Here is a 27958-nt window from a genome sequence, read left to right on the forward strand (position 1 = left end):
AAAAAAAAAAGTAAAACAAATCTAAGCATCTTTATGTAGCTAATACTTAACTCCAAACCCAAAAACATACATAAAAACTAGGTTAACAATTTATCTTAAAAAAAAGTCCTTCCACAAAACTCCACGAAATGAAGCGTTTCCTGCTCCATTCGATGTTCGCCACGGATTGTCTCGCAAAAATCACATCCACCGACCGCTCACAGCTCACCACTCACTCGCTCACCGTCGGCATCTCATTCATCTGGTACACACGGTACACGATGTGTGCGCCCCCTCCTCCCCCCCACCCCCCTTTACGCTACGGCTAAATCAACCACACAAACAGCGCAAAACGGGTCGCAGCAGAAACAGTTCGCTTCTGTTTGTCAAACCGAACACGCGCGCGCACGCTCCCGTCGCACTGTTCCCGCATCCCGTTGGTGACGGATGGTGACGGAGTGTTTGCTCCTTGTGCCCGCCTCAATTCCAATAAAAAAGGCAAAAGGTTTGGCAGCACACGCACAATTCGAGGTGCACGAGCGCGAGGCGAGACGTTTGCCCTTGGTCGCGGTGTTTGCGCGAATCTCTTGCAATCTCGGTCGTCCCAGTGCAATACGGTGCAGTGGAATATAAACAAAGAAAAAATCTAAAACAATCCCATTTTGCAGCTGCAATTGTTTTTCGTGTTTCGTGCGAGCGTACTGTTGTGACGTGGGTCGGGGTCAGGGTCACGGAAGGTGTGCATTTTCCGTACCGTATGGTAGGGAAAAATGCGAACTTTGAACCTCCCCCCAGCGCGGTTCCATCGCGGGGGCGATCCTTCCCATCTCTCATCGCCTCCCAAAATGCGCACACACACACACTCACACACATGAACGCTCTCTCTCGCGGTTTGGACGGTGTGTGGAATCATCCAAGCAGTCGCGCGCTGCACTGGGAGAGGTGCAATATTGTTGCCGGTCAGAGTGGGCAAGGAACAACAAGTACGCGCGGTGCTCTTGTGTTGTGTAGTCTTCCCTCCTTTCCACTCCTTTGGAAGCTGGTGTTGTGGTGGAGGAGATGCAATTGAATGCATCCAGTTTTTTTGCATTTCGGTGTAGGAGAATAATAGAACGAGTGGTGTGGTTGGGTGCGGGTGGTGGTGATGAATCTTGAGCAGCCGGTTGTTCATCTTGGCAGTGCGTGAGGTTGTTGTGTTTCTTTGTGCTTTGGTGCAGCTCTTGCTCTGGATGCCTTTTGACCTTGTACGAATGAGAGAGGGAGCGCGGAATAAACAGTGAGAGAAAGGCAGACCGAGAGATGACGATGGGGAGAGAGAGAGAGAGAAAGGCTCACAGATTTAAAAAATCAGAAAATTCAGAAAAAATATTGACACACGAAAGTGAAAAATTGCGTTTAAAATGTTTCAATTGGCTCTTTTAAAAAGAACGTTAAACTCCTTTCCCTTCAATGATATCAGCCACAAAATATTAATTCAACCCGAAGGGGGAGGGCCCTCCTGCACATCTGATCACCCCCACTCACTCACTAGACCAAACATACGGAACCAAAACATACGGAACCACCATCGTACCTTGTCCCCACCCACGCAGACATTTAGCATTTTCGCCATCCCGCCACCAGGGGAAAAGGTCGTTCCACCACATTCCTCACGTATGCAACAGCCGCGTCACCCTTTTTTTGCAATTAGCCCATTGAACGTTTGAAAGCAAGCACGCAGTTTTTCGTGTAAAGAATGTCGAAAAGAAAATCCACAGAGTGGGTGGGTGGCGCGAAGGAAAGGACATGTGAGAGAGTAAGAGAGCGAGTGCACGCGTCAGAGAGAAAGCACAGTAAGCGAGTGCGAGAAAGAGTGTGAACGTGACGTGCGAGCGGTGAGATACGGATATATCTCACCATTCACTTTGTTTCGTTTGTTTGTGTGTTTTTTTCTCTTTTTAATTAATTCCTTTCTTTTTTTCGAATGCGAAACCTTTCTTGGTTGTGTGCATTGCTTGCGTGGCTTTGTTTCGCGTGCGTTTCAACTGCTCAAACACACAGACACTCTCCCGCGCGCTCGCCATTCTCATTTCTCACTCGCGCAGCCGTTTCTCACCGCGGTCGCGTACACTGCGTGCGTATACGCACTGGGGCGCATGGGGTGGTGGTGCATTTCTGTCTGTGTATGTTTTTTGTTGCATTTTTTTTGTTTTTAATGCGCACAGTCGCCCACTACTCTAAGCGGATTTACACTGTTAGTGGCTATCGGTGTGTGTGTGAGTCTGTGTGTGTGCGCATTTAATATTTGTAGCTTGTTGTTTGGGTGCTCCTGTGCTCACCCCCCCCGGTTCCCTTGCAAGAGTTTTTCCAACACTCCAACACCGGCAGTGGCTTGCAATCTCTTTTATGTGTGACTCCGTACGTGCGTGTGTGTGTGTGTTAGCAAGCTGTACGTGTGTTGAAGATGAAATGCACACATTAATCATATGGAGGCTGTTTTTTTGGGGGAAAGCGCTCCGAATGATTAAGCTTCCGTTTATAATTCCGCCTTACAGTATGCAATACGCATCACAAATTCTCCCTTGAAACTACCTGCTGCCACTGCCACGGTGCTGTTCGCCCGCTTGGAGCATCATCAGCATCACAAATCAGCTCTCATCGCGGATTGTGTGGCCAACCCCATTAACATCCCGTGCACAGGTCCAATCGTACATTAACATTTCTTCTATTTTATACATTCAATTATGCGCACCATCGAACATTGGCTCGTTAGTGTGCGAGTGTTATTTCAGGGTTCGATCCGAGCTTCTGAGTGTGCTGATGTGGCCTGGCCCCATCGCAGGTCGTATGCGAATGTGTGTCCGTCTGTGTGTGCCAGCTGTCGGCGAAACCGCGTGAAACCGCAGACAATATCAATCGTTTTCATCCAGGCTAAAACCAAAGTGCAGTGCAGAGTGTACAATTGCCACCGTGTCAGTGGTTCGCCAATCAATCAGTGTGCTGTGCAAATGGGTGCGTAAGTGTGCGTGTGTGTGTAGGTGTGTGACGGACGAAGTACATGATGTACCATATGGGTAGTGCCGTTGCTAGTGAACGGTCCAGCTGGGACGATGGCAGCTGGAGGTCCTCCTCCCCCGGAAGTCCACGGCGCGGTCGGCTGTACACTCGTACACAGATAGGTGCACAACCCGTGGTGCACTAAAGGTTAAACTCTTTCAGGCGAGGCGACAAACGACAGGCAGCAAAGGCATCTCCCCTGCCCCTCCAATTCCACCCCCCCGAGGTCCCTTTTCCCAACCTTTTTTTTTTCGCCCACCCCTTTTGCGCTCCCCCATTGTGGTTGAACACGGATAATGCCGCTGCGAAAGTATCGACTCGTCTCGTCCGTGACCGGGAGCAACAGTGGCACCGGCGGCAGTGGCAGCGCCAACACCTACCAGCACAGCTCGTCCAGCGGTACGTTCACGCTCACGTCCACGATAACGACCCTGGCCGGTGGTGCCGGTGGCGCCAGTCCGGCGTCCATCGGACATCATCACCACCACCATCACCATCATCAGGCGGCGCAACAGCAGCAGCAGCAGCACTTACAGCTACAAACGGCCAACGTAGCCGTTCTTCAATCACGTTCGCGCCATCAGACACAGCAGCAGCAGCAGCAGCTATCTAACACCCACCATTATCACCACCATCATCACCATCATCACCATCAGCAGCAGCAGCACCAGTACACGCAGCAAGGCGGTGGAACAATTACAACCGTGCAGGGACAGACGCGGCTCCCGGCACACTACACGACCCACCAGCCAGCGCTGCTGCAGCATCACCAACAGGAGCAGCAGCAGCATCAACAGGCGGTCACGCTAGCAGCGAACCATCCGCCCCTCCAGCAGCAGCAGCAGCAACAGCAACAGCACCATCACCCGGTACCGGTACAGATCCTGCAAACGGTCCCCGCGGCGGCACCACCCATCGTAGACCCGCTGCCCCTCTGTCTCGACGCGAACGGGACGTACCTCTGCACGTCGTACAATCCACGGTGCTACATCATCCAGAAGGTAAGTAAGAAGCTCACACGCCATATGCACACACTTTGTAGAGTATTTTTTCGTGCCGATGGTTTATTAGGGGGAGGGGGGGGGGGGTCCTACGATGTCATTAAAATAAGGAAAATAATTTTGACATACAAAAAAATGGAGCGAAAGTGGAAAGGAAATTCTTTATAACAGCTTATCGCACGAAGCTCTCTAAGCGCCTGAAAGTATGCAATTTATATAGGTATTTTAGTACAAATTCGTTTTGCTCATCGAATTCCTTGCTAAGCGCCTGGAGGTATGCAATATTTAAATTAAATAATTTTTTTTTGTAGTTTTGTTAAACTGTTATTTTAATAATTCAAAACTTCATACAAAATCGTTATCACTTGTTGGGTGTTCAAAGTGCAAATGAAAAATAGTTCTCACATGCGCTTGTACGATTATTTACATTTTTTTGTAAATTTTCTAAAATAAACACAGTCAAGCGCTTTTTTATCTAAATTTCAGCGTTAATTTAAATTAATAGCAAAAAAACAAAAAAAAAATAAATAGCTTGCACCTATTTTGAAGACTTCGATTTGATCAACCACTAACCCAAACTCGATCGAATACGGTAACGATCGTAGCGATTGTCGAAATGGCATAAAATTTGTGGTTTTCTTGGATATTTTTTTTAACATTTTTCCATTTGTGGGAAAATGGCAGAATATACCGGGCCTTAAGATGTATAACATGGATTTCAGCATTATATTGCATACCATCAGGCGCTGAACCATGCCGTGCAAGGGTGCCTGTTTAGCTATGCTGTATATGTCTGCTATTAAACCTTAACCTTGCAATCGTACCTCAACTTCATACCGAAAACCTACACATTTACCCCAATCGAGCGATTAGCATGGCAGTATCGAATTGTGTTTAATCTAATCAATTGATTCACTTTTTTTTTAATTCGACTACAAAATATCCGTGCTGCCTGAGACATTTTCGCTACCATCTTGTTTTTATAAAATCAAATCAAAACAGTAAATCCTTTCACAGAGCTACCATATGGTGCTGATCGTGCAAACGCTACAGGGCACAATCGAAATGTAGCCACGTTCCGCTTCGTATCGCTTTTCCGTGCCGCGGCGGCTGATTAATTGGATTGGATCTCGTATTGGATTGCACGGATGGGGTGTTTTATTTTCGGTGTTTCCATCAAGGGCTTCCCTTTCTTTTTGTTTGGTTTGTTTGGTTTGTGGATAATTAGTTTCGAACATGGTTCGAATGGGTGTCACTTTCTGTGTTACTGTTTGCAATTTTGTTCATTGGAAAAGCTTTCGATAATGCTAACGAAAGCTTTAAATGCAAAAAAATACATTTATGTACAGAAAACACATAATGATTAGCTGGTACGCCAGTGGTTGAGGTTTCGATTTAGCAAATCAAACAAAGAGCAGCTCCATCATGAACGGCCAAGCAATACGTTACCATATGGTAGTCGATGATTCCCGTATTTTGCCATCCTCCAGGGAGTCGTTGTTTGATATCGTATTGTTGTTCCATCTTTCCTTTAGGTTTCAATGTGCGCTATATTTCAAACGCATGTGGTGTAGCATTCCACATGAAACGAACCCACTTTCTTGTTCCATTAGCCAAAGCGGCAGGATAAAATGGGGGAGCAAATAAAACCGTCCTGAATTTTCGTTGAAATTGCAATCACGCTTACAACGCCCATAAACTATGCCCGCGTCTGTGAGATGTGTGCTGTGCGCGCCACATCAAAGCCCGTGCTGCTCATATCAAATGTTAGGCGTGTTATCTGGGTTGGCTAATAATTTGCGCAATAACTTGTTGCATCTGGTTTGCCCGTTCCTCGGAGAAATCGATTTCCAATCAACAGGTACAGGCACTGTAACGATACGCTTTGTTCGTAGTTATGCAGATTGATTGACAATGCCATTATTTTCGTGGTTTGAGGGTGTTTTTGGCCGATGAAATAATTGATCAAATTTAAATAAGATAATTTAGGGAAGGAATACAAATACAAGAATCGAAACGTATTTGATAGCATAATTACGATTTTATTCAAAGCTGCGCCTTAATGTATGCAATTTAAAGTGGCTTTACATGTTGATATTATATTTAGTACAATAATTAAATTACAACTCTTCTTCGGTGGGACTGTACTAAATAAATGATTTATTTTAACATTCCTTTGTGGTGGTAATTATTTCAATAATTTATGTATATGGTCGGTTACTCTTGGAGCGTACATCAACCTTTTCGCAAACTATTTTTATTTCTGACAATGTCTCACCATCATTTTCTTTTCACTTGTTTTCCATCATTTAATGTGCAATACAATAACCTTTTTCTAAATCCCTTTTTGCTTCATCTAGCTAACGCCAACGCCCGTCAGTTGCATCACGTACGAGGTCACACCTCTTGCTGCATCGCAAGTAGCACAACCTGCACTGCTAGCCGCAACCAGTCCGACGGCACCGACTGTAGCAACATCCGGACCGAGTGTTCAAGCGATCACGACCATTGACGAGCGCCTGGTTTACAGTAAAACAGCATCACATCCACCAACACTTACACCCATTGGTTCTGGTGCGGATCTGACCGCTTTACTGCCAAGTCAAGGTAGAAGTATTGGCAGTAGTAATCAAAATCTCCATTACACCGGCAGAGAAGATGGACAAGCATCTTCGGCGGTAGTTCAAAGTGGTAGTGTGATACTGAATGTGACTCGAACCGAGGCTAACGATCGTACTGGAAGTAAATTTAGTACCAATACTACCGGTAAGGATTTAGTAAGCAGAAAGCTCGAAAAGGACAACACGGTTAGTAGTGGCAGTCAAAAGGCTTGTGTTATTATTCACGCACCAAAGGATGGCCAGAACGAGGTGGAGAGTGGGTTTGGCTTAGCCTCCAAACCTACAGGTGCTGGAACTGAGTTGCTTAGTGTTATAGAAGCAATCGGGACGGAGATAGATTACGATGCAAGTAGCATGGCACATAACATTGAAGATAGTGTTAGTGGCAGCAGTACTGGTGGTAGTATTGCTTCAGATTCGTTCCGCAGTCACGGCGCTTATCGTGTCGGTAGCATGGGAATGGCAAAAGTACAACGCATTCAGCAACATTCTGGTGCTGTGGAGTCAACAATACAGGAGATAAGTGAAGGTAAGTGAAGCATCTCTTTATTACTTTTTTACACTTGACTATATTTGATTGTATTCTAGCTGTTTTTATAAATAACTGGTAGAATTCCTCGAAAAATACTCTACTAAATCAACTATTAAAATAATCAACGTGACCTATCCACTTCCTCCCCACAACTTGGCGCACAATATAAAAAAAAAGATTATTTTAATTCTCAATCAAATAACTATATAAAGAACAATAATAATAACAAAAGGGATAATAAGAATAATAACAAGAACAGTAATAATAATAATAATAATAATAATAATAATAATAATAATAATAATTTTCGAATTTCAAATTATGGATACTAAAACTGTCCACATTCAAACTGCCCAAGGGCCACAGATCAAGCTCCAAAATCAAATATCGTTATATTACTGTCGTTTTCTTGCAATGTATTTCATTTAACTTCATCCTATCAAGGCCTATATACCCTTCTAACTTTCCGAACAAAAATCTATAAGAATGATTGTGTGGGTCAAATACACGGTTATCAATACCATCAACAGTTACTCAACTGTTACTTGCTTCAGGTTCTGGTGGTTCATATAGGAGATTTGTATTTAAACAATCGTATTGCCGTTCTATTTTTAGCGATGCAGGTCTAGTTTTAGCGAACACAAAGGGAAGGAGAAAGTTCTCAAAGTCAGGAAACATCCACTGGCTGGCTATCTCACCAACAGATGGCGCCACCAGCTTTTTTGCTATTTTTGAAAGTTGCCTGTCGTTCATCATTCCTTGTCATTTAGAATTCCTTTTAAGTTTAAAGCTTGAGCCGTTTAGGCCCCGTTTATGAGTTGTTTAATGGATTTGGGGCACTTGGGTATCTTCTTATTTGGTCGGTATAATGGCCTACCAGCCTCGTCGAAATGAGTTTGATATATTAACAACTTTCAAGCTTCATGTATTTACCAACTGAATAATGCAGTTCAGCAATAAAAATGGGTAATATCTTAAGGCTTACAACAATACAGTGTTGAAGAATCATTTCGTTTGTAGCTTTTCATTCATGAATTTTTAATTTGCAACTGCCTTACTTAAAGAAAACCTTACTTATTTAGGTAGTGGCAAATTAAAAATTCATGAATAAAATTTGTATTGCCTGAATGGTTATTTACAATCTATTCGTGTTTGGTTAACACACTATTCATTGTGTCAAGAACAGTGTTGTAAACTGTTGACATTTTTTTTGACGTTCGCAGTAGGCTGGTCAAAATCATTTTTCGTACATCACATTCACTGTTGCCATGACACGACTGTTGAAGAACAACATTCATTTCTGTAGTTACCGTCATTGTCTTTGCGATGACATGACTGTAAACAAATGTAGTTTGAATGTCAATTGACATTCATCTTGTGAATCCAGAACTGCTTGGTGCCTTTACCGATCGTAAGTGACTGAACAATTAAATATTTTAACTTGGCCAGTACGAAAATCAGTGTCTTCTTGCTGATGTACACGAATTTAAAGAAAAAATGTTACAAAGGAGAAGGCGATGTAGTGCACTCGAAAATGAAAGTCAAATGAATGTCGCCAGAAAATGTCGTCGAATCAAACGACATTTTTTGACATGACTGTAGAATGAAAGAGTGAAAACTGAATGCGAAGCTTCAAATCGTGTCAAAGTAGGCAATTTCATGTCAAAGAACGTCACCGCTGACAACACTGGCCAAGAACAAGCAGCAAAAATAAGTTGTGTGACATCATTTCTACACGAATATTGCACTTGCGAAATTGCATACGACATTGCAAAATGCAAAATAAAAAAGCCCTTTTTAACTATTTAAATGCGATTTTTCGTACCGAGAAATTTGCATTGCCGCTTTTAAGCTTCGTTACATGGTTGCACATAATTTTTCGTAAAATCAGCACCACACAAAATTGCTCTCCCATCGCCGTGCGCACTTTTCGCTCGTTGGGTTGCAACGCAACGCAAACGTCAAAAACCGCACAGCCCAAAAGTGCTACTTGGGGCAGCGAGCCCGAACGAAGCGGAAGCTGTCAACACGCCCACAGCCACTCCGCTATCTGGGTACTTTTGCTCGGAAGGTGCCGTGCGCGACGAGTGTGTTTTGGAAGGTTTTTCCTACGAATTTCGGAAGCAGAAAAAAGACAATAATCGGTTTTGGTGCAGCTCCCCGAAACCATCGCTGAAACGCTTGCGTGCATCGTGTTCTCCCCCGACCGTGTGCTGTACGTATGATGGTGTTGCTTGTTCACGCCCGTAACGTGATGTAATGAAAAGGTGTGAGGCACTACGGGCTGGCACAGCCAATTGCCACGATTGAAAGTGCAATTGCAACGGTAGTGTGGTAGCCATAACCCCCACGGAAACGAGGGAAAGGGAGGGAAGAGAGAGCGAGAGAGAGAAACAAGTCACACACACACACCAGTCGTGCGCCCGTGCTCGTCAGTGTGTGCGTGAAGTGCTGCTCTAGCTGCTGCTGCTGGCAAATATAACCCCATTCGTGTATATCCGGTCGCGAGCGGGGTGTGTTGGGCTGCCAAAAGCCAAAAGTCAAAAGTATGGAAAATGTTTCCCTCTACCGTTGCAATGGGTTGTAGTGAAAACAGAAGTGAAGGCGAATTTCCCATACCATGTAAAGTGTTTCGTACGTACGTGTGTGTGCGTGTGTATGCGTGCGTGTTGTGCTTCAGAACAGCAGTTACGTATTCTGGGTAAAACTGTCCCGCACACTGCCTACGGTGTGCGTGTGTTATTATTCTTGCCGTTGTTGGTAGCTCTTGCTTTTGCAGCCATTGCTGCGTTTGCTGAACTGGCGGTGGAAAAATGGAAATGAAAACGTGAGCAAATAGAGCATTGAATTTTCGTATAGTCGAAGAGTCGCGCGACGTCAAATTAGTGCGGTGTTAAAATCGTGCTCGAACCAATTATCACCTTCTCTGTACGGCAATAAGTGTTTCGCGAAGGAATAGAAATTCCGGTCCCTCTCTCCTGAATGCTGCTGACCAGACAGTTGACACACACAACTAAACACGCGCGCGCACCAACACTGAACTCCCGTGCATGCGCGCGCGTGTGTGTGTGAGTGGAGCACATCCGAGGCAGCAGCTCGGACACACAGCACAGAGCAGCAGCAGCCCGTGTGAGATGAAACGGCACAGCTCTCACACACTCCTCACATGGACACTGGGCGAGTGAGTTGGTTCTTTCCGTTTTCTCGTGTCCGGTGCGTCGGTCGTGTGTCCCTTCACTGACCCGTGGGTGCTTTGTAGTGTGTGTCCCGTGTGTGTGGCAGCGCCAACATTTGACAATTTCCAGTTTTCGGTGAATATTTGTTTTGTTTGTTCGTTTGTATCGCCGCGTGCTGGTGAAAACTTCACAACCACTCCGTGTGTGTGTGTGTGTGTGTGTGTGTGTATTAACAGCTTATACCACAGTGCTAACGCACACAGGATGTGACGGCGATGGCGATGATGATGATGCTGATGATCTGATGTGCACAAGTGCCTGTTGTGAAAGAGTGCGAGAGTGAGAGCGAGAAAGATGCGTTGCGTTGGATGAGTGAGAAGGATAGCCGTCCGTGTGGAATCTACTTTCAAGGGGGAGGAGGGGGGGTTTGTGTAGCGTGTGCATTATCGGCCAACGGCCACACACACCAGTGTGTGTCGATTGGAAAACTTTCAACTCTCAACCACATTGCGAGTGTTAATAATAATCCACTTTTCGTCTGAAAAAAGGGAAAAGAATCTCCTAGTGGCTAGTCTTTTCAATAGTATGGGTCGTGTGGATAGTGTGGGACCTCGCACACTAGTTCATGAGTCTGTGGCGAGCTGACAATAAGGAAAGAATGCGAAAAAAACAAAGAAAACAGATCAACTCGACATTTTCACCCAATTCTCGACCACATCCGCAAAGGCGAGAGGTGTCGTTGGATTTTTCGCTAGACTACTATCCGTATGTGTGTGTGAGTGTTTGTGGGGCTCAATATGTGTGGATTTATCAGATCCGTTTGAGTATTCGTATGAGAATGTGTGTGTTTCTTCCTTAGAAAAAGAAGAACAAAATAGTTGCCCGTAATAGGGAGCGCTCTTCAAACCTGGTAGCGTGAACGCGAACACACGCACTGGCAGCAGAGGTGAAACAAAAAAGCGCTCAGCGCTTCAGTATTGGTGAAGGGTTAACGTGATGAGGGATGTGAGAATGTGTGCGCTAGAGTGAGAACCCCTTTTTTTAACGAGTGACTGTCTTTTTCTTTTCGATGCATTCCTTGTTGCTAAAAAATTAATTCAAGTAAGAAAAATTGCTAACAAAAATAAGAATACACAATCGCAGGTATTGCGAATGTTAAGATAAGTTTCAACACACTTTTCCACACCATTGCCCGTGTCTGCTCACCATCTCTGCTCTCGTGCGTTTGCGTGTGTGCGTGTGCGTTTGCTCGAACCATCGTTCGCCATCAGCTGTCAAGGTAGTGGTATGAGTTGAGCGAGAACAGTGAAGAATGGGAGAGAAAGAGAGGGAATGCGTTTTTTGCAAAATTTGTTCGCCGTCTCGCTCGGTTTTCAGCTCAACCTGTTCTTCCGTTCCCGGTGGTTGTTTTCCACGTACCCCCGGTTTGGTGCCGATGGGGACTTGTATGCGTGCGTGTCACTGTGTGAGCGATAGGTCGCGTAAGGTAAAACTGGTGTATATGTGTGTGTGTGTGTTTGTGAGCGTCCATACACGCATATAAGTAGTTTTGTGCGAATTTTACTTCCACCCAATTTGCAATTTGCTGTTCTTGGAAAATAGCTTTTTCAAATTGGATTTTGACGTCTTATTCGGGAAAAGAGTAAACTTTTTTTTAAGATGGACATAACTACCAAGATGAGCTTTTAATTGTGCGAATTAAAGTAAAACTATGTTTGCAACCGGAAGCATACGTATAGCGCTTAACGTTTGCATAATATTTGCATTTTTACGAAAGAAGGCCTGCGAAAGAAGAAATGGTCGAGCCCCGCGCAGTTCTTAACCTTGGCGTGTCGTTGATGGTGCTGCAAAAATGCCGGTAAAAAAAGAAGAGAAAATCAGAACCACCCCGCTTTACAAACACATACACAACTGGCACAAATCCCCCAAAGGCATTACGCGAGAATCCTTCAGCTTTCCGGTGGTGGGTTGTCACTTGACGTCTCTTGTCTGCTGTAGGAGGGGGGGGGGGGGGGGGGGGGGTGATTTTATGTCGCCCTGTCCTGCGGTGGTAGTAGTATTAGTAGTAGCAGTGGTTCCGAATCACTAGGTATTATCATTAGGGCAGCATAATGCAGACAACAATCCGTGGCTGTGGGCGTGTGTGTGTGTTCGTAACTGGGACCCGGTTTGGCAGGCCGTCCTGTGAAGCAGGTGTATAAAGGTTATCTAACAACAGAGCATTTTTTGAGTAGATTTGAAAAAAAAATGACAATAATTGGCCAAAAAGCTACTCTTTTTTATGCAAAGGAATGAGACGAAATGATGTCAAGTTATCATTATCACTACAAATTCAACTGCTTTGTCTGACTTGAGGTGAACTAGCGACTGCAATTTAGTATCATACCATCCAGAACACATTTGGAACGTTAATTAAGTCTTTTTATGATGCACGAAATTAGTCCGAATTGTGGTTTAATAGTACAAATATCATTCACCGTACTATGCACTATGTTTGCCCCTCTAATAGTATTTTAAACATTTGGATTGTTTGAGATAACATATATGCATCCTATGGTATTTATATCCAATCAAACGCTAGCTGAGGTAACGGTAATTATAGTGAAATTGAATGAATCAGCAACAAATAGGCACAATTATAAGTAGAAGCAGAGATTAGTAAGATCATATTTAGTTTGAGCATGGAATAGCCATTGTTTGCCATTGCGCTGCTGACGTCAGTTCGATGTTTACGAGTCATTATTGAAATTGCATGCGTTAGATAGAGCATTGGATTAGTGAGCTCTTTGCATAAATATTGTAGTTTCATTAACAGTAAGAGGTTTTCATCTTCGAAGGTGTGTGGAGTAGGGATTTTTTTGATTTCACCAAAAAACCTTCTGACTCTTGCTCTAGTTACAAGGTTTTTTTTTTATGCGACATAAAGTATTATTATGCTTTACAATATGTGCAGAAGGGACCAGTTTACGATCTCAAGATTTTATCATTTTCAGCCAATTTTCGAAAAGATCTTACCAATACTCAAACAGTACCAGGATGGTTAATTCATGGAATTGCTATGAATTTAAGTTACCAATGACACTGCGCAATGAACAATATAGGATCTTACTGTGTACAGCAAGACAAATATTAAAGTAAAGTATTGCGCGATAGATAAAAAAAAATCGGAAAATCCAATAAGACTTACTAATTAAATCATAAAATCTGGTTTAGCGTGTGATTGTTCCTGCCCCCCATCATCAACCGCTCATCGTTCGATCGCGCGCTCAACACACGCTTCCATAAACTGTATCTGCCCATTTGCCATCATTAGCCATTAGCGGCAACACAGGAGGAGGAGGAGGGTGGATATTTCAAAGCAAAATGGGCAACAACAAAAAAACGACGAACAACGGCGCAAGACGAATCGACTTAAGCTGGATTGCAAACTGTGTGTAACGCATTTGTGTGTGTGTATGTGTGGATTTGTGTTTTTGGTTGCAACATCACACACACACAAATGGGGTGTGGGGTGGGGTTGGTTGGGGTGTAAGCGGTTTCGCGCCACCATCTTTCGGGTTGCGCCCCACACCAGCAGCAGCAGCCCAGCACACACTTTTTTACTTGCCGTTAATTTTGTTCAATCATTACACACACTCAATCCGGGTTCGTTCGTTCGTGCGTTCGTTCGTTCGTTCGTTCGTTCGTTCAACCTTTCGGCCATATTGACCGCCACCGTCTGAGCCGGCGGCGGCGTGCACAATAACACACCACAGGTCCACTCTCCGCGCGGTGATCGGGTGTGTGTGGTGTGTGTCGTCCCACCGTTTATCTGCTTCCCCTCCCTTCTCTCCCCCTTAGCGTGGGGCCATCGGTTTTTGCTTCTCCCATTTGAATATTATATGGATTTGAAACGAAAAAAAAAACGCTGAGTGAGCGCGCACAAACCACACCACATTGCTTGGAAACCGCGTAGTGTTGAAGTACAATTTTAACCGATATTGTCGCTTGAGAACTGTAGAAAAGTGGTGATGTTTTTTTTTCTGTTTCTTGACCAAAAGAAGGTTATTCTTGTAATGAAAAACAGTCCATCACACAATTATAGCATCTGTAAGCCATTGGGACACTTTTTTCACAGTAGCATACCCACCAGCAATGATAATATTTGCCTATTGCTTCGGCCAGCATTAGACGACCATTTGAGTCGTGTTTGAATAAGTGTTTCTGTGGCCGGTCGTGTGTGTGTGTGTTAGTAGTGCGGGCAGAGTGAAAATGGGTTGATTAATGATGACCCCTTGCCTGCTCTGCTCTACGTCATTCTCATAACCTATAACGCGGATCATAATACACCGAGAATGTGGCGTGGAGCGATCGTCATCGTGTCATGTATTATCATAGAAAGAGAGAGAGACAGCGAGGCTAGCAATTGAAATGAATTAACAAATGGGTGTATGTAAAGCAATTGATGGTTGTGGGTCGTCGGGAGGGTGGGTTGTCAGCGAGATATGCGGGTGGTGATGAGCAGAGGAAACACGTCACTAAATAACAAACCGAATTCAGAATGCAGTAAAAAAAACCGTCTCAAATTATGATGAAATAGTTGGATGAGATTATCCTATACGTAATACAGATAGGTCGATGATGATAGTAGCAGTAGTGGTGATAGTGAATGCAGCAGGTTGTCAAAAAGCATTGCAGAAGAGGGAGAGAAGGCGACAGGGATCCGTCGTTTGACGTTTGTCGCACGTCTCATTGCCGCAAAACAGTCTCGAATTAGACACAAGTATGTCATGACACAGCGCGCAATCGAGTGTGTGTGTGCGCGCGTACGCGGATGCATGCAATATGCGTGAGTGTGTGCGCGCGCGATAGAGATATGGACACGCAATGCGATGTGCTACGGACCTTTGTCACTGTGTTGTGATGCACAGCAATGGGGATAATCGAGCTTGAGCTGCAGTGTTTGTATTTCCCTTTTTTAGTGGCAGTATTAGCTGTTTTTCTGACACAAAATTGATAGAAAATGTGTTAGAAGTAAGCAGTGGAAGCACACCGTCGTTGTAGCAAACGCAACGTGAAACGTGTACACTTCCCGATGGAGCCAGCGAGTGTGTGCGTGTCTCTCTGGTATCGTGTATACGGCATAGTTGAAGGATCCGTTTTCACAGAAGTGAACTGAGTTTTGACATTACCAAATTGCGAATGTGTGTGTATGTCGGGTGTTTCGGTGTATGAATGTGTGTTGCAAAATGGGAAAAATAATGTGCATTCGAGAGAGAATGTTACGCAAATGTTATGTTCATTGCTGAAAATGCACACACACACACACACAGCACACATCGATCACGCGTAGAAGAAAGCCGCAGGAACAATTTTTGCTCAAACTGCAATAGATAGCGTAGCGCGCGCGTATGTGTGGTGTGCAGTTTACTTGTAGTGTACCGGCTTTTTTGTGTGTACCGCACCAGTACCCTTCTCAAACCCCCCCCCCTCCTTTGTTTGCTTCTCAAAGCACAAATGCTCGCGAAGGAAAGAAAAGAAAAATCAATGTCGTAGCGCTCCTCTCTCTCTCTCTCTCGCTTTCTCTCGCGCTCGTTCTAAGCGATAGCAGGCGGTGTGTGGCGATCGCTCATCTTCAACGTGAACGTGTGCGCCCCTGTGTGTGTGCGTGTGTGTACGGGGGGACGGAACTCCTCTGCGAACGGTTAAGTGTGTGATGTGTTCAATCAATTGTTTCCGGTTCGCATCGGCGGACGTCGCGCGGATTGTGTCTCTCTCTGTCTTTTGGTCCGATCTGGGACGACCGGACCCCACACGTGTGTGTGTAGAGTGAAAGGTGACCAGAATCGGAAAAATTGTCTCTCCAACACACCAACGGTGGACGGAGAAGTAAAGAGTTAATGCAGAAATAAGCCAACAAAAAAAAAAAAACAACAACCATCATCCCGTTTTGGTGTGTGTTTGTGGGCGCGTGTTTGCAGCCATTTGCCTCTCGACGACAGTGTGTGTGTGCCTGTGCGTTAGTGTTAAGCGTGCGCTTCAAAGTGCAAAAGTCATGAAACAAGACGACGCGGGGGTCGCGGCCGCCCTGTGTGCAATAATTAATTATTTTCTTTATTTTCTACTTTTTCCCTTCCTTTGGTCAGAAATTGAATTTTCTCTTCACTCCCCATTCGACGGTGTGCGTGCGTGTGTGTTTGCCTCGTATATCCATAGCGAGTGAGTGAACAGTGTGTGTGTGTTGCGTGTTCAAAGAGGTGTTGCTGGTGTGTGTGTGTGTTGTGTTCGTATACGGTAAATGTTTGCGTGTGCTTAAGTGTGTGGCTCTATAGTGACCACAGCAGAGCGAAAGAGAGTGTGTGTGAGAGGGAGAGAGAGAGAGTAACACAATAACCCCGATTGCTCACACGTGTGTGCAATTTGTGTGTGTGTGCGCGTCCGCGTGCGGTTGTGTGTGGTGTTGTCCCGCCTGGGGAGTGTACACGTGTGCAATACACACAAACCCATCCCCGGCTTAACAGGGAGAGGGGGGTTGCCGCTGATGTACAGCAATCCTGTGTGTGTGCGTGTGTGCGAGAGTGTGTGAGTGAGACAGCGGAATAACACACAGGAAGAAAACCATTTCGACCACGTTCGAACAGTCTCGAGCGTTTTATCGGCCGCAGGTCCGTTTTCTTTCCCCCCCCCCCCCCCGAAAGAGAACAACAGACACACACACACGTGCACAAAGCACACGGCTGTGTTGTGCATTTCGGGCTGTTTTTTTGTCCGCTGTGTTGTTGTTGTTGTTGTTGTTATTGCTGTTTGTTGTTTTTCACGGTGTGTGTTGGCGAAAAGTGTACAAGTGTACACGCCGGAAGAAGCTGCGTAAAGCTGTGTGAGCAAGGGGTTTTCGAGACAGTTTGTGTATTGGGTGGAGCGAGGGAAATTCGCAAGAAAATTTGCCGCCACCGCCACCCCCATCCAGCCCTGCTCGAACACGCACTCCCCACACACAATAACGACGTTCAGCACGGAGCGACGACGGCGCCTTTGACGGCGACCGTTTAACTCGCCCTTCACAACAACCCCCTTCCCCCCACCCCCTTGTGGGTTGCGGGTTTGTGGGCAACGAAGCGGTAAATCGCCTGCCGAAAAAGAAATATGGATACTGGTAAGAATACGCTACACGAACTAGTTGGGATGTTACTTTTCTAGTAGGGTTTTGTGTCTTTCTATCGTTTCTAATAGTGTCTAATAAGTTTACCTTTAGTTTCCCGGATTGGACCTTTGAATTCCTTGTTAAATGTTAAGCAATAGTTGTTGTGAAGCTTGTCAAATGAAAAAGGAACTTTGGAATGTCTCAGATTACTCGCTAAAGATCAATCTATTTGTAAACTGTTGTTCCAGAATAGTACAATCTTTGCTCGAGTTACGATAATTTTTATTTTTGACAATTAAGTATGTCAAATCTATACAAATTTCTCCAACAATGGTCAAATTTCGAAATAAATGTCATTTTTGCTAAATGTTTCAAATCGCCAAAATGTCAGAATTAACCGAATTTTCTACTCAAAATAATTATTAACTAGGTAATTAATATTGCAGTCCTACGTATGTGAGTATGGTCCATTCGGCGCTTGCACCTATGACGGGCATGTTGTTAAGTCGTACGAGTTGACGACTGTACCACCAGGCCGGCCTAAAGATGGAAGACATGGCTTGCTAATGCATCGACTACATCTTAACGGTTGGCATAGTTTGAAAAGTCATTGCCATTAAATGTACACATTTTAACATTTTTGTCATATTTTATACTTTGTTTGGAAACGTTTGGCTATTTAAATGCATTTTTTTTATCAACAAATTCAACCCAAAAGTTGAGTAAATAATGTAACCAAATTGCATCGAGTTGCATGATCAAAATGAGATATACTCCAGAGGTATATAATTAAGCTTTGCTTTATTCAAAGTGAAGATGTACTTTGTAATGCATACCGCATCGTTTGGTGGAACTTTTACTACGCTCAACTAGCAATGGGGGCTGAACGTCGTTAATTTAACGACATGTGTTATAGGCTCTAACCTACAAAAAAAAACCTATCGCCTTTAAATGTGCACCTGAAACTGGACGGCAATGGTTCCCTTTGGGTCATTAAGATTCAACATTAAAGCATTTGGGGAACGAACATACAGTACAGTGTTGGAAGATTTAGTCACATTTAGTCACGTTTCAAACGTCAAAAAATGCGCTTAATATATTCGGTAAATCCCGTTTGCAAATGCACTTGATCCAAACGGTTGTATGAAGCGAACAGTTGTTGTAGCAGCTGATAATGTATTGTGTTGAAGCAGAAACTCACCTCAATGTAGTTAAAATTGCCTTCCAGTGAGGGAAAATTTAGCAATAATTTGCGCCTAAAGGCCTGTTCTGTAATTCCATAATGATTCTGTGATTTTGAATGATGATTGCCGCGCTTTGTTGAAAAACATTCAAACTGTTAGGGGATTTTTTTTGTACAGTGCGTGACATAGAATGAATTCACATTGAAATTAAATGATTGTGTGCTTGAAAAACATGTCACCCCGCAATGGAATTAGATTCGGATTCAAATTCCAGTAGCAAATCGCACTTAATGTGATTTAAATTTCCCTGCACTCAGCTGCCACATGGCCGAGCTTTGTGCCGTTCATTTCAAGCAATGTTTTTGTTATCGTCCCGAAATAACATGTCTGACAGGCTATCGTTCTGTGCCATTATCGTTAATCCTTTGCCGATGCGTTAACGGTTCTAGGCCCGTACTTTGTCCCTTTCGCTGTGGACTCTTATCGCAGATCTTCCGGAGACGTTCGTCGAAAATCGTCTCGCCTTAAATGAGGAAAGATGAGACCCCACCCTCCGCCAGCAGTTTGGTGCGTAGCCTCTAGCATGGGATAGAAATTTTCCATCAGTATTCTGCTTCTAATTGACGCCACTTCTACCAGCACCACACACAGTTAAGGGAAAAACTGATGTTATGTCTGACATGTGTGGCTGTGTTATCGCTGTTAGTGGTTGCGGTGGCATTCCGACGCTCGCTCTGATGGGTGATAAGGGTGTGTGTGTGTGTGAACGTTATCTTTTCACACTTTCGATCTTATCTTCTACACCACCCGGTCTCGTCGGTGGAGAGGAGCTGTGTTGTACTTTCCTTTTTACAAACACACGCGGTTATCGCTTACCGCTCAGTTTTGTTTTTCTGTAGGGCAAGAAGATAGTAGCAAATGTTGCAAAAATTAAATAATATATTGAATGCACATAATACTACGGTGCCTTACATAACACATTTTTCGTTACTAAGAGTAAAATGGAGTGCAAAATATGTCACCGAAAGTCAAATAACCAACTTTTGTCTATTTCTGTATCGTAGAATCGCACACCAAACATTTCCATGCACACTGCTGCTCCACACCAAGGCATTACTGATAAGCTGACGAGACATATCTTGATGAATTTACGGGGAGGTAGTGGGTTTGCTAAAGTGATGCCATCATGATGAAGGTCTGGCAAGTGTGTGTTGTTCCCTGCCACCACAGTGGTCGTCGTATCAGTCTTTCCTGGTGCTGGTGGTCCTCTACTATCTTACGACACGAGGAATATGATGCTGCCCTCTTGTCAAGTGGCAACCGCGGCTGCTCGGGCCTGTACGGTACGGTATAGCTGTGCGATAATGACACAAACTACTACTGCTCTGGCACTGTGACTAGGAATGTGACGCCGTTGCGCTGATAAGAGAGGGAGGCAACGTGTTGAAACTGATGTGTTGGTGTAAAGTAGAAGAATTTAATGCAATGTTAGCAGATTGCAAAGCATTTGTTCATTTAAACGGTATTATTAGAATTAATAGCACATCTTAAGCAAAAAAAAGTATATTATTTACAGTTTAGATTGATTTTATTGTTGGATCTGCCGTCTAGTAAAAAAAAACTTCCAATATTCTTGCAACACTGTACTGGAAAGTTCTTCTGAAAGTTCGTTTTAAAAATGTCTAGAACACGAAATTTGGTACTTCAAATAAAAACCAAAATAAGAAGCAACCATATTAGTGATGGGTAAAGTTGGCAAAAATCCAAAGTTGACTCCGATCCGACTTAGATAATTTCGGAACCGACTACGGAAAATAGGTCGACCCAGCATTATCTGGAGTTGTCTGGAGGCGTCTTTAGTCGTTTGGAGTCGTCTGGAGTCGTCTGGTGGCATCTTTAGTCGTCTTTAGTCGTCTGGAGACGTCTGGAGTCGTCTGGAGTCGTCTGGAGTCGTTTGGAGTCGTTTGGAGTTGTCTGCACTCGTCTGGAGTCTTCCGGAGTATGCCAAAGTCGATCTGTGAAACATACCGGACGGCTCTAGTTGACTCCGACTGAATCCGATTCCGGTCTACTCCGATCGACTTTGGGCGACTCCGAAGGACTCCGACTCCGAATGACTTCGACTCTGAATGACTCCGGACAACTCTGGACAACTCCGGACGATTCCAGACAACTCCGGACGTCTCCGACTCCGAATCATTCCAGGCGACTCCGGACAACTCCGAATGAAACCGGATGCCTCCGAACAACTCTGGACAACTTCGAATAACTCCGACCCAGCTGACTACGACTCCGTACGACTTCGACTCCGGGTGGAACTAGTGGATCGCATTTTGCCCGAGTCGGAATCGAACTACCGATAGTCTGGGTCGGTCTACTCCGATCGACTTTAGGCGACTCCGAAGGACTCCGACTCCGAATGACTTCGATTCTGAATGATTCCGGACAACTCCGGACAACTCCGGACAACTCCGGACGATTCTGGACGACTCCGACTCCGAATGACTCTGGATGACTCTGGATGACTCCAGATGACTCCAGATGACTCCGGACGACTCCGGACAACTCCGGACAACTCCGGATGACTTCGAACAATTCTGGAAGACTACGAACAACTCTGACCCAGCCGACTACGACTCCGGGCGGAACTAGTGGATCGCATTTTACCCGAGTCGGAATTGAACTACCGATAGTCTGAGTCGGTCCGGAGTCGTGGGTGCGCTCCAAAGAGTAAATCACTTGATCACCCATATCTTGAAACGAAATTTTATTCGTAGCCTACGTGCACATCCATACAGACACAGTGAAATCTCTGCAGCCTTTGCTCTATGACTCACCTGCTTCATGTGCAAATGTGTACGTACAGCATGTGTTCATCACTCACTCAAATGCAAAATTGCACCGGATTCGCTCAGTGCTGATGTGTCGTTGTCATCTCGCGAATGACGGATGATGACACTCTGCCCCTGTTTGAGCGCTTTATTAGCTAGCAAATTTCTACAAATAAAATGTGTTTTTGGAATGCAATATCGATTCTGTGATAATTTGTGATGGTATCTCTTCACGCGCAAACATCACTTCCGGTCATGTCCGATGTATGAATGGTTGTGGGTCAAGTGTGTGCTATTTGTGCTTATCAGTTTGTTCGCTGCTTTACTGTTTTAGCTCGGCCGGTCTTTGTTTTTCTCCTCCTTTCCTTCTAAACCTGCTTGTGCTGTGTGCTTTTTGTGTTTTGTCATCAAACGCCGAGTGTGTTAGGTGGTTGTGTTTTAGACCATCACATGACGGTGTTAATTGCACTCTATCGCTTGTGGGATCGATTTGTGACGTTATGTGCCGCCACTATCGTAGCTAATACAATGGACTCATCTAGGTACTCATTGTGTAGGTTTTATTGATATAATTAATCTCTAGTTCTGTCGTTGATCGCTTATCAAAGGTTTTAATATCTTCTTTGTTTGGAAGTAAGTTTGGAGCATATTCTTTCTTAACTAAAAAAATAGTGAATTTCGGTTCTAACTTTTGTTAAGGAGGAATACATTTAACGTGAATATTAATTCTAAAATTTAATTTATACTAATTTACTCCTTAACATTCTTTGCTATTTTTTGACATTAACCGCAAAGCTAGTTAAAATTTTCTTGTTAAATTACTGACCAAACTTCTCCAACACTTACATTGTTCTTTTGGTACCTTTTTGCAACGTTTTTTTGCAACGATGTTGTGCTACCACGGTGCGTTTCCAATTTTACGGTTTTCCTCCCACTACCCTCGCATAGAGCGCATTCCCCACAAACGGTCGGTCAGTTTAATAGTACTGCGCGCCACCTGAACCTGCTTCCAATGATGGATGTGTGCGTGCGTGTAGGTTAACGTCAACGTAGAGAGTCCGTCACTTCACTTCCACACCTTACCCGACACTCGCACACACACACACACGTACCTGACTGGAGGGCTGGAGGTCCGAAAGACGAATGGCAAAATTTTGAAGCAGTTTTTCGATTTTCGCTTGCTCATGCTCTGCTGATCGACGGCGTGTAGAGTCAGTCGTCGTTTTCGACCGAGCCCCAAACCGACCGAAGACGATTTTTAGTGTCTATATACAGTCCAAAAAGAGGGTACACAAGAGAGCGATCGGTCGTCTTGAAGGGAGGTGGGGGGGGGGGGGGGGGGTCTGTGCAGCAGTAGGTGCAACGGTGAACCCCATTTTTGCCCTACCTTTCCCCTTCCCATTACCACCGCCCGTCCTCCGCTTGACCAGGTCGTATTTGCTGGTTTTATGAGTTTTCGGTCGGGACTGGTTGGCGTTTTTCGTACATTTTTCCACGTTTCCCCTCATCGAATGCACACGCGGACAGAGAGACACAGAGAGCAAATGTGTGGGGTTCTTAGGCAGCCGTTTTATGGCGATTCTTGTGTGTGTGTGTCCTGTCCTTCGGTTGCTGCGTCGCTTTAAGTTTTAAAAAAATCGACCTGCTCTCTGCTACCTGGTTGTTGTATCTCAGCCAATCTCCGTTTTGGGGTGGTTTTGTGTGGATTTTGTACGATTTTAAAATCACACACTGCTGTGTGTTTATGTGTGTGTGTATTTGCGTGACCGTTTTATGAGCTGGCTCTGATGGATTGCTGGCTAAAAAATGGCAACGGTTTCAGTAGGTACACAGCGAACGATAACAGTTTTTGCTGATTCTACTTTTGATATATATTCTTCCTAAGGAACACAAAAAGAAGAGGCCGAGTTTTCGCTATCAAATTGTTACGCCAGAATCGATAGGATGATGTAAATAATGGTTTATTCTGTAATCCAATCATTGTTGTTTAATAGGCAACGGGGATGTGGATAGGATGATTGAGTTTAGTCTTTCAAATTACATTTGGCAATTGTTTTGCTATTCGTGTGTCGTTCGCTGAAACTCCACATTTTACATCAAATGATTTAATTTTGATTGAGTTTTTGCCGTTTTGTTTCAAGTGTAATAAAACATGTGTTAGGTTCATCTGGTAATTGTTTGCTTTTCAATGAGTTAACTAGCTATTGAGCATGATTTTCGTGATTGAAATGGATCATTTGGAGTTAAAATAAGTATCGATTATAGTAGGTAGTTATTTCTAACGTAATTAATTCTAAGATGTCGGAATAAAATGATATAAAAGGGAAAAAGCAACTAGTTTAGTTCAATCGTTAATTATAATTAAGGGCATATCCATTAAATACGTAACGTATCTACATTTGTGTTACATAAAAAGGTTTTCAAACCCCTCTTCTATATTTAAGAAATCGTAACACTAAAAAGTTATCTTCCTTTCTTTTGCGAGAGTTTCGTAATTTATGGACAGACCCCTATTTATTCTTCGAGTAATTAGATGTAATCTTTTTTTTTACTATATGAAGAATAACAAAAGTGAATGGCAAAACAAATTATTGTGGTCGAATCCCTACACATTCTGTGTACTTTATTTTGCTGCTAAAGAGGCGAATGAGGCCAATTGGCTCAAAGTATAAAAAAAAGAAAGAAAAAAATTGCTGCTAATGCAACATTTCACACACTTCAGTGCATCTAGAACGTGAGCCTGGAATGATGCACTAATTTAGTATTAAAAAGCCTTTGCTTTATTACATTTGGTTCCTCGATTTGGAATGCCCCCGTAGTTGATTACAAAATTTCAAAACAAAATCCTAACCCGCAATGACCTCGAAGCGCCTTGTGTTTGCTGCGAATGTAGCACATTCTATACGCACTGCTTCCCTTTCGATTTCCTTCGCTTCGCGATTATGGTGGCGCCACACTCCGATACACTTCAAATCGAAAGTTCTTAATCAATATATCGACTGTGTATGGGGGAAATGCGATATATACACAGACACACACCCCGAGATGCATTGTACGTCAGCGAATGGACGAAGGAATCGAACTCCTCCAGTAGTGCAGTTGCTTTTATTTGATTGAGATTGATTAGCGCTCTCCTTCACTTAGATGGTGTGCAATTGTGTTAGGCGCTGGTGCATGTGCTCTCAGCCATCTTTTGCGCTGACGTACACCGATATATCGATGGGAAGGCGAAAAGAAGGCGAAAAAGTAAAAGTGTTCTAGTTTTTTTTTGTGGCAAAAGGCTAAACCACACACCCCCGGCCGCCATCGGTGGGGTTTGTTCCTTTGGAGAGCAAGGGGGTTGCTGTGGTTCGTGTAATTACAGCCTAGCCGTCTTCCAGCAGTCTTTTCTGCCTACCAGCCAAACCCCTCTCAGGCCGATTAAAAGCCTTATACAGGGGGGGGGGGGGAAGAAAATGAATTTTAAATTCATTTCTAATAATAAACCACATAACAACAACAATAACGGGGAGGTTCTGTGTGGTATTCGAGTGCTGTGAATTGGAATGTGGTTCTGAACCCCGAGCGAAGCACGGAAGGCTCTGCTGGGGGTGGACTGCTTAGGTTTGCAAAAACACACACACACCCGGCCGTGGAGGTACGCACATTAAGGGAGTAGAAGGTACTGCTGCGAACGCATGGTTGAAGCAAAAACGGGGAAGCTTTAACCACAACGCGCCACCACCCCGAACAGCTCCCGCCTCGCGATCGTTCCAGAGGGGCGGCGGATTGGTTTCGCAAGCGACCGGTGAAGTAATCGAGCCGGGGAAGGAAAGGGACGAAAGAATGTCGGTGGTGTGGTGTGTTACCGTAGGCAGTTGTTTTTGATAGAAAATCAATCGACATTTGATGGTAATCGATTTGCTTTGTTGCGAACGACCTGTTTCCTTGACCAAATGGGGCGGGGGGAGTGTCAAGCGTGTGGCGTGGCTGCAGCGTGTGTGCGTTTTTTGTTCAATGCACATCTTTTAACGATCACTTTGTCCCCACTCCGTCACCCTGGGGTTGAATTTGAGTTGATTGCAATTTTTGATTGCAACTTAAGTAAATTGTTTGCTACCTGTTTTGTTCTATTTGTGTGGCAAGTTCGCGCTGTGTTCTTGAAAGCCCAGATGGTAGTTAATTGTTTGAACTATTTTGGCAGTATTTCAACACATTCCCTAAACATTCCTCTTAAAAGTCGCCATAACAGAACAAATTTGTCCTCTTTTCCAGTGCTTTATTTCAATATGATTTGCTTGTTTTCCTCGTTAATGGGTTTCAAAGCTGCTGGGAGGAGTGGGTTTGTCCCTCCATTTAGCACCTACTTTGCACCTTTATGAGACACACACACACGAACATTGACATGAGATGGCAATGGCATGGGAAGAACAATTAGTCGCAGCACAAGTGTGAAGGAATGGTCGCGTTTTACAATACTTCAACGTGTAACCTTTGGTTGATTTGAAACACAAAGTTATTCCATTTTTGCCCCCCAGTTTCTCAGCTTGCTCTAGCCCCCCTGTATGAAGTGTAAATAAGAAAAACAAGGCCTTTCATTGTTCTTTTAAGTGGGTATGCGCGCGCTTGTGTGTTTGGGAACGTGTTGATATTTAAGCTTTTGAAGTTATGAACAAAAATGTTTCAAAATGTCGTTTGAATGCGATGGAATTTTACGTTACAATGTGCAACAATTTGGAAGGAACTCAATACCAATGTAAAATTGTTTATCGATTGTGCTGGAAATGGAGAAACCAATAAGAAAGATTAAACTTCCAATTGAACTGTCACATAATTTAGATTCTGATTTGATACGCCTTGGGTTTCTCTGCACTATAGTAATGTATACAACAATATAATGTATGTCTAGAGGCGAAAGTGATCCTAAGAGGTTCAAAACCTCGTTAAACTTACAAACAACAACAATGTAATTTGTATTATATATATGCATTTTTTGGACTAATTAGCTTAGTATAGTAGCCTCAGTTGGGTAGATAAAATGTATAAATATAATTATGATCAAGTTTTGATTTCTCGATTTATTTGAGTTTTGAACTAACGTCGGCCGAGTTTTGCTTCGCCGCGTGGCGCTAACGATTACACCAAACAACCAGTTCCATTGACTAGCGTTAAAACTCAACAAAATGAACAGCTTAGTTTGTGAGATTTGATTTACTATGGCTCAAACGTATTCTACAATTGCATTTAAACATTTCATAGCAACCAAATTGATATTACTGATTTCTACAAATTAAGGAAATATTCACCTTATTAATCAAATATATAATATTTTACAGATTTTTTTTTTTGCTAAGAGGCTCATTGTAAAGCTCATCAAACGGTTAAAACTCTACATTGATGTCCTACAAATAGTTTGAGATCAACAGGACTCTATCTCTTATACCCTTATTACAGCCCTGCAATCTGTCTTACGTCATCGGTTTCAGCAGAGAGCACTAAAAAAGTGCTGCAATACATCAAAATTGACACAGAAAACTAATAATCTGTCACAGATAATTTCCGGCATCGCATCGCTGCTACTGTTGCGCTCCTGCTTGCTTGCTGCTGCTGCTGTATCCCCGTGCGGTGTGTGATATATTTCCCTCTTGGCGCGTACGGTGTGATGATCCATTTTGGTCGGTCTCTGAAAGAAGAATGCCAAAAAACCACAAACCACCCGCCGCCTCCTCGCTGACATAAATGATATGATATGAGTTACGTCAGGTATATCATCAACACCGTACAGGAGTTCATTTGTTCCCTTTTCACGACGCCCCCTCCTACCAACAGCAAGAGGAGGAGGAGGTTGTATGTTGTTCTTCCTTCTTGATTGTGGTGTTGCCGTCCCCGCCTCACGTGGCTGGTTCACTCTGGTGTCGAATGTCTTCTTCACGTTTGCACGTACGTACGGTGCGTTGCCCCCTCGTGTGGTGTGTATGTTGCCGAGGGACGAACGGCGGGGTGTGGTGCAGAAAGTGGGTGAGCGCACAAAACAGCGGCTTGTGCCAAAAATTCTTGCGCATCACCTCGTTTGATCTTGTGTGTGCGTGGTTTTCGGTGCCATCTACACCTCCTCCTCCCAGCTCTGTGTATGTGATTGTTGCCCTGTTCGACACTTAAGCCAGCATATAAAGACACCCGACATCTTGAGAGATATCTGATCAGGTGCCAATCTTGTGTGCTGCGTGCGTCTCAAACACGGGACAGGAAGGCGAGAGTGAAAGAGAGAGCGAGAGAGCGCACGGTTGGTGGCAATTATTTGACAGCAGGAATCTCAGTACATCCCCCAACACACCTCCTCATATACTATCTGCACCTTCTCCCCACAGTACATCGTGTTTGACTTGGTGGGGGTGTTATACTCTGCCCATCAAGGAAGTCAAAGCGGCGGCGGCAAGGTGTGGATATCACCGTCGTACTGCATGATGTTACTTCGACGGAATGTCACTCTGTCTCGCTC

The 27958-nt window shown here is 44.1% G+C and overlaps 1 protein-coding gene across 12 annotated transcripts in view; it reads left to right on the forward strand.

Moving 5' to 3' along the window:
• Positions 1-354: 354 nt before the first annotated feature.
• The window catches only part of LOC5667392 (la-related protein Larp4B), a 52689-nt gene continuing 25085 nt past the window's right edge, over positions 355-27958 (forward strand). Inside the window, exons 1-3 of one of the 12 annotated variants that reach the window (XM_061650416.1) lie at positions 355-484; positions 2732-4016; positions 6377-7166. In XM_061650416.1, the coding sequence (XP_061506400.1) occupies positions 3312-4016; positions 6377-7166 (1495 nt within the window). In that variant the 5' untranslated portion in view covers positions 355-484; positions 2732-3311. The other 11 variants (XM_061650423.1, XM_061650421.1, XM_061650417.1 and 8 more) reach the window with 11 other exon arrangements.

The sequence above is a fragment of the Anopheles gambiae genome, chromosome 2 (assembly GCF_943734735.2).
Source record: "Anopheles gambiae chromosome 2, idAnoGambNW_F1_1, whole genome shotgun sequence".
NCBI classification, from domain to species: domain Eukaryota; kingdom Metazoa; phylum Arthropoda; class Insecta; order Diptera; family Culicidae; genus Anopheles; species Anopheles gambiae.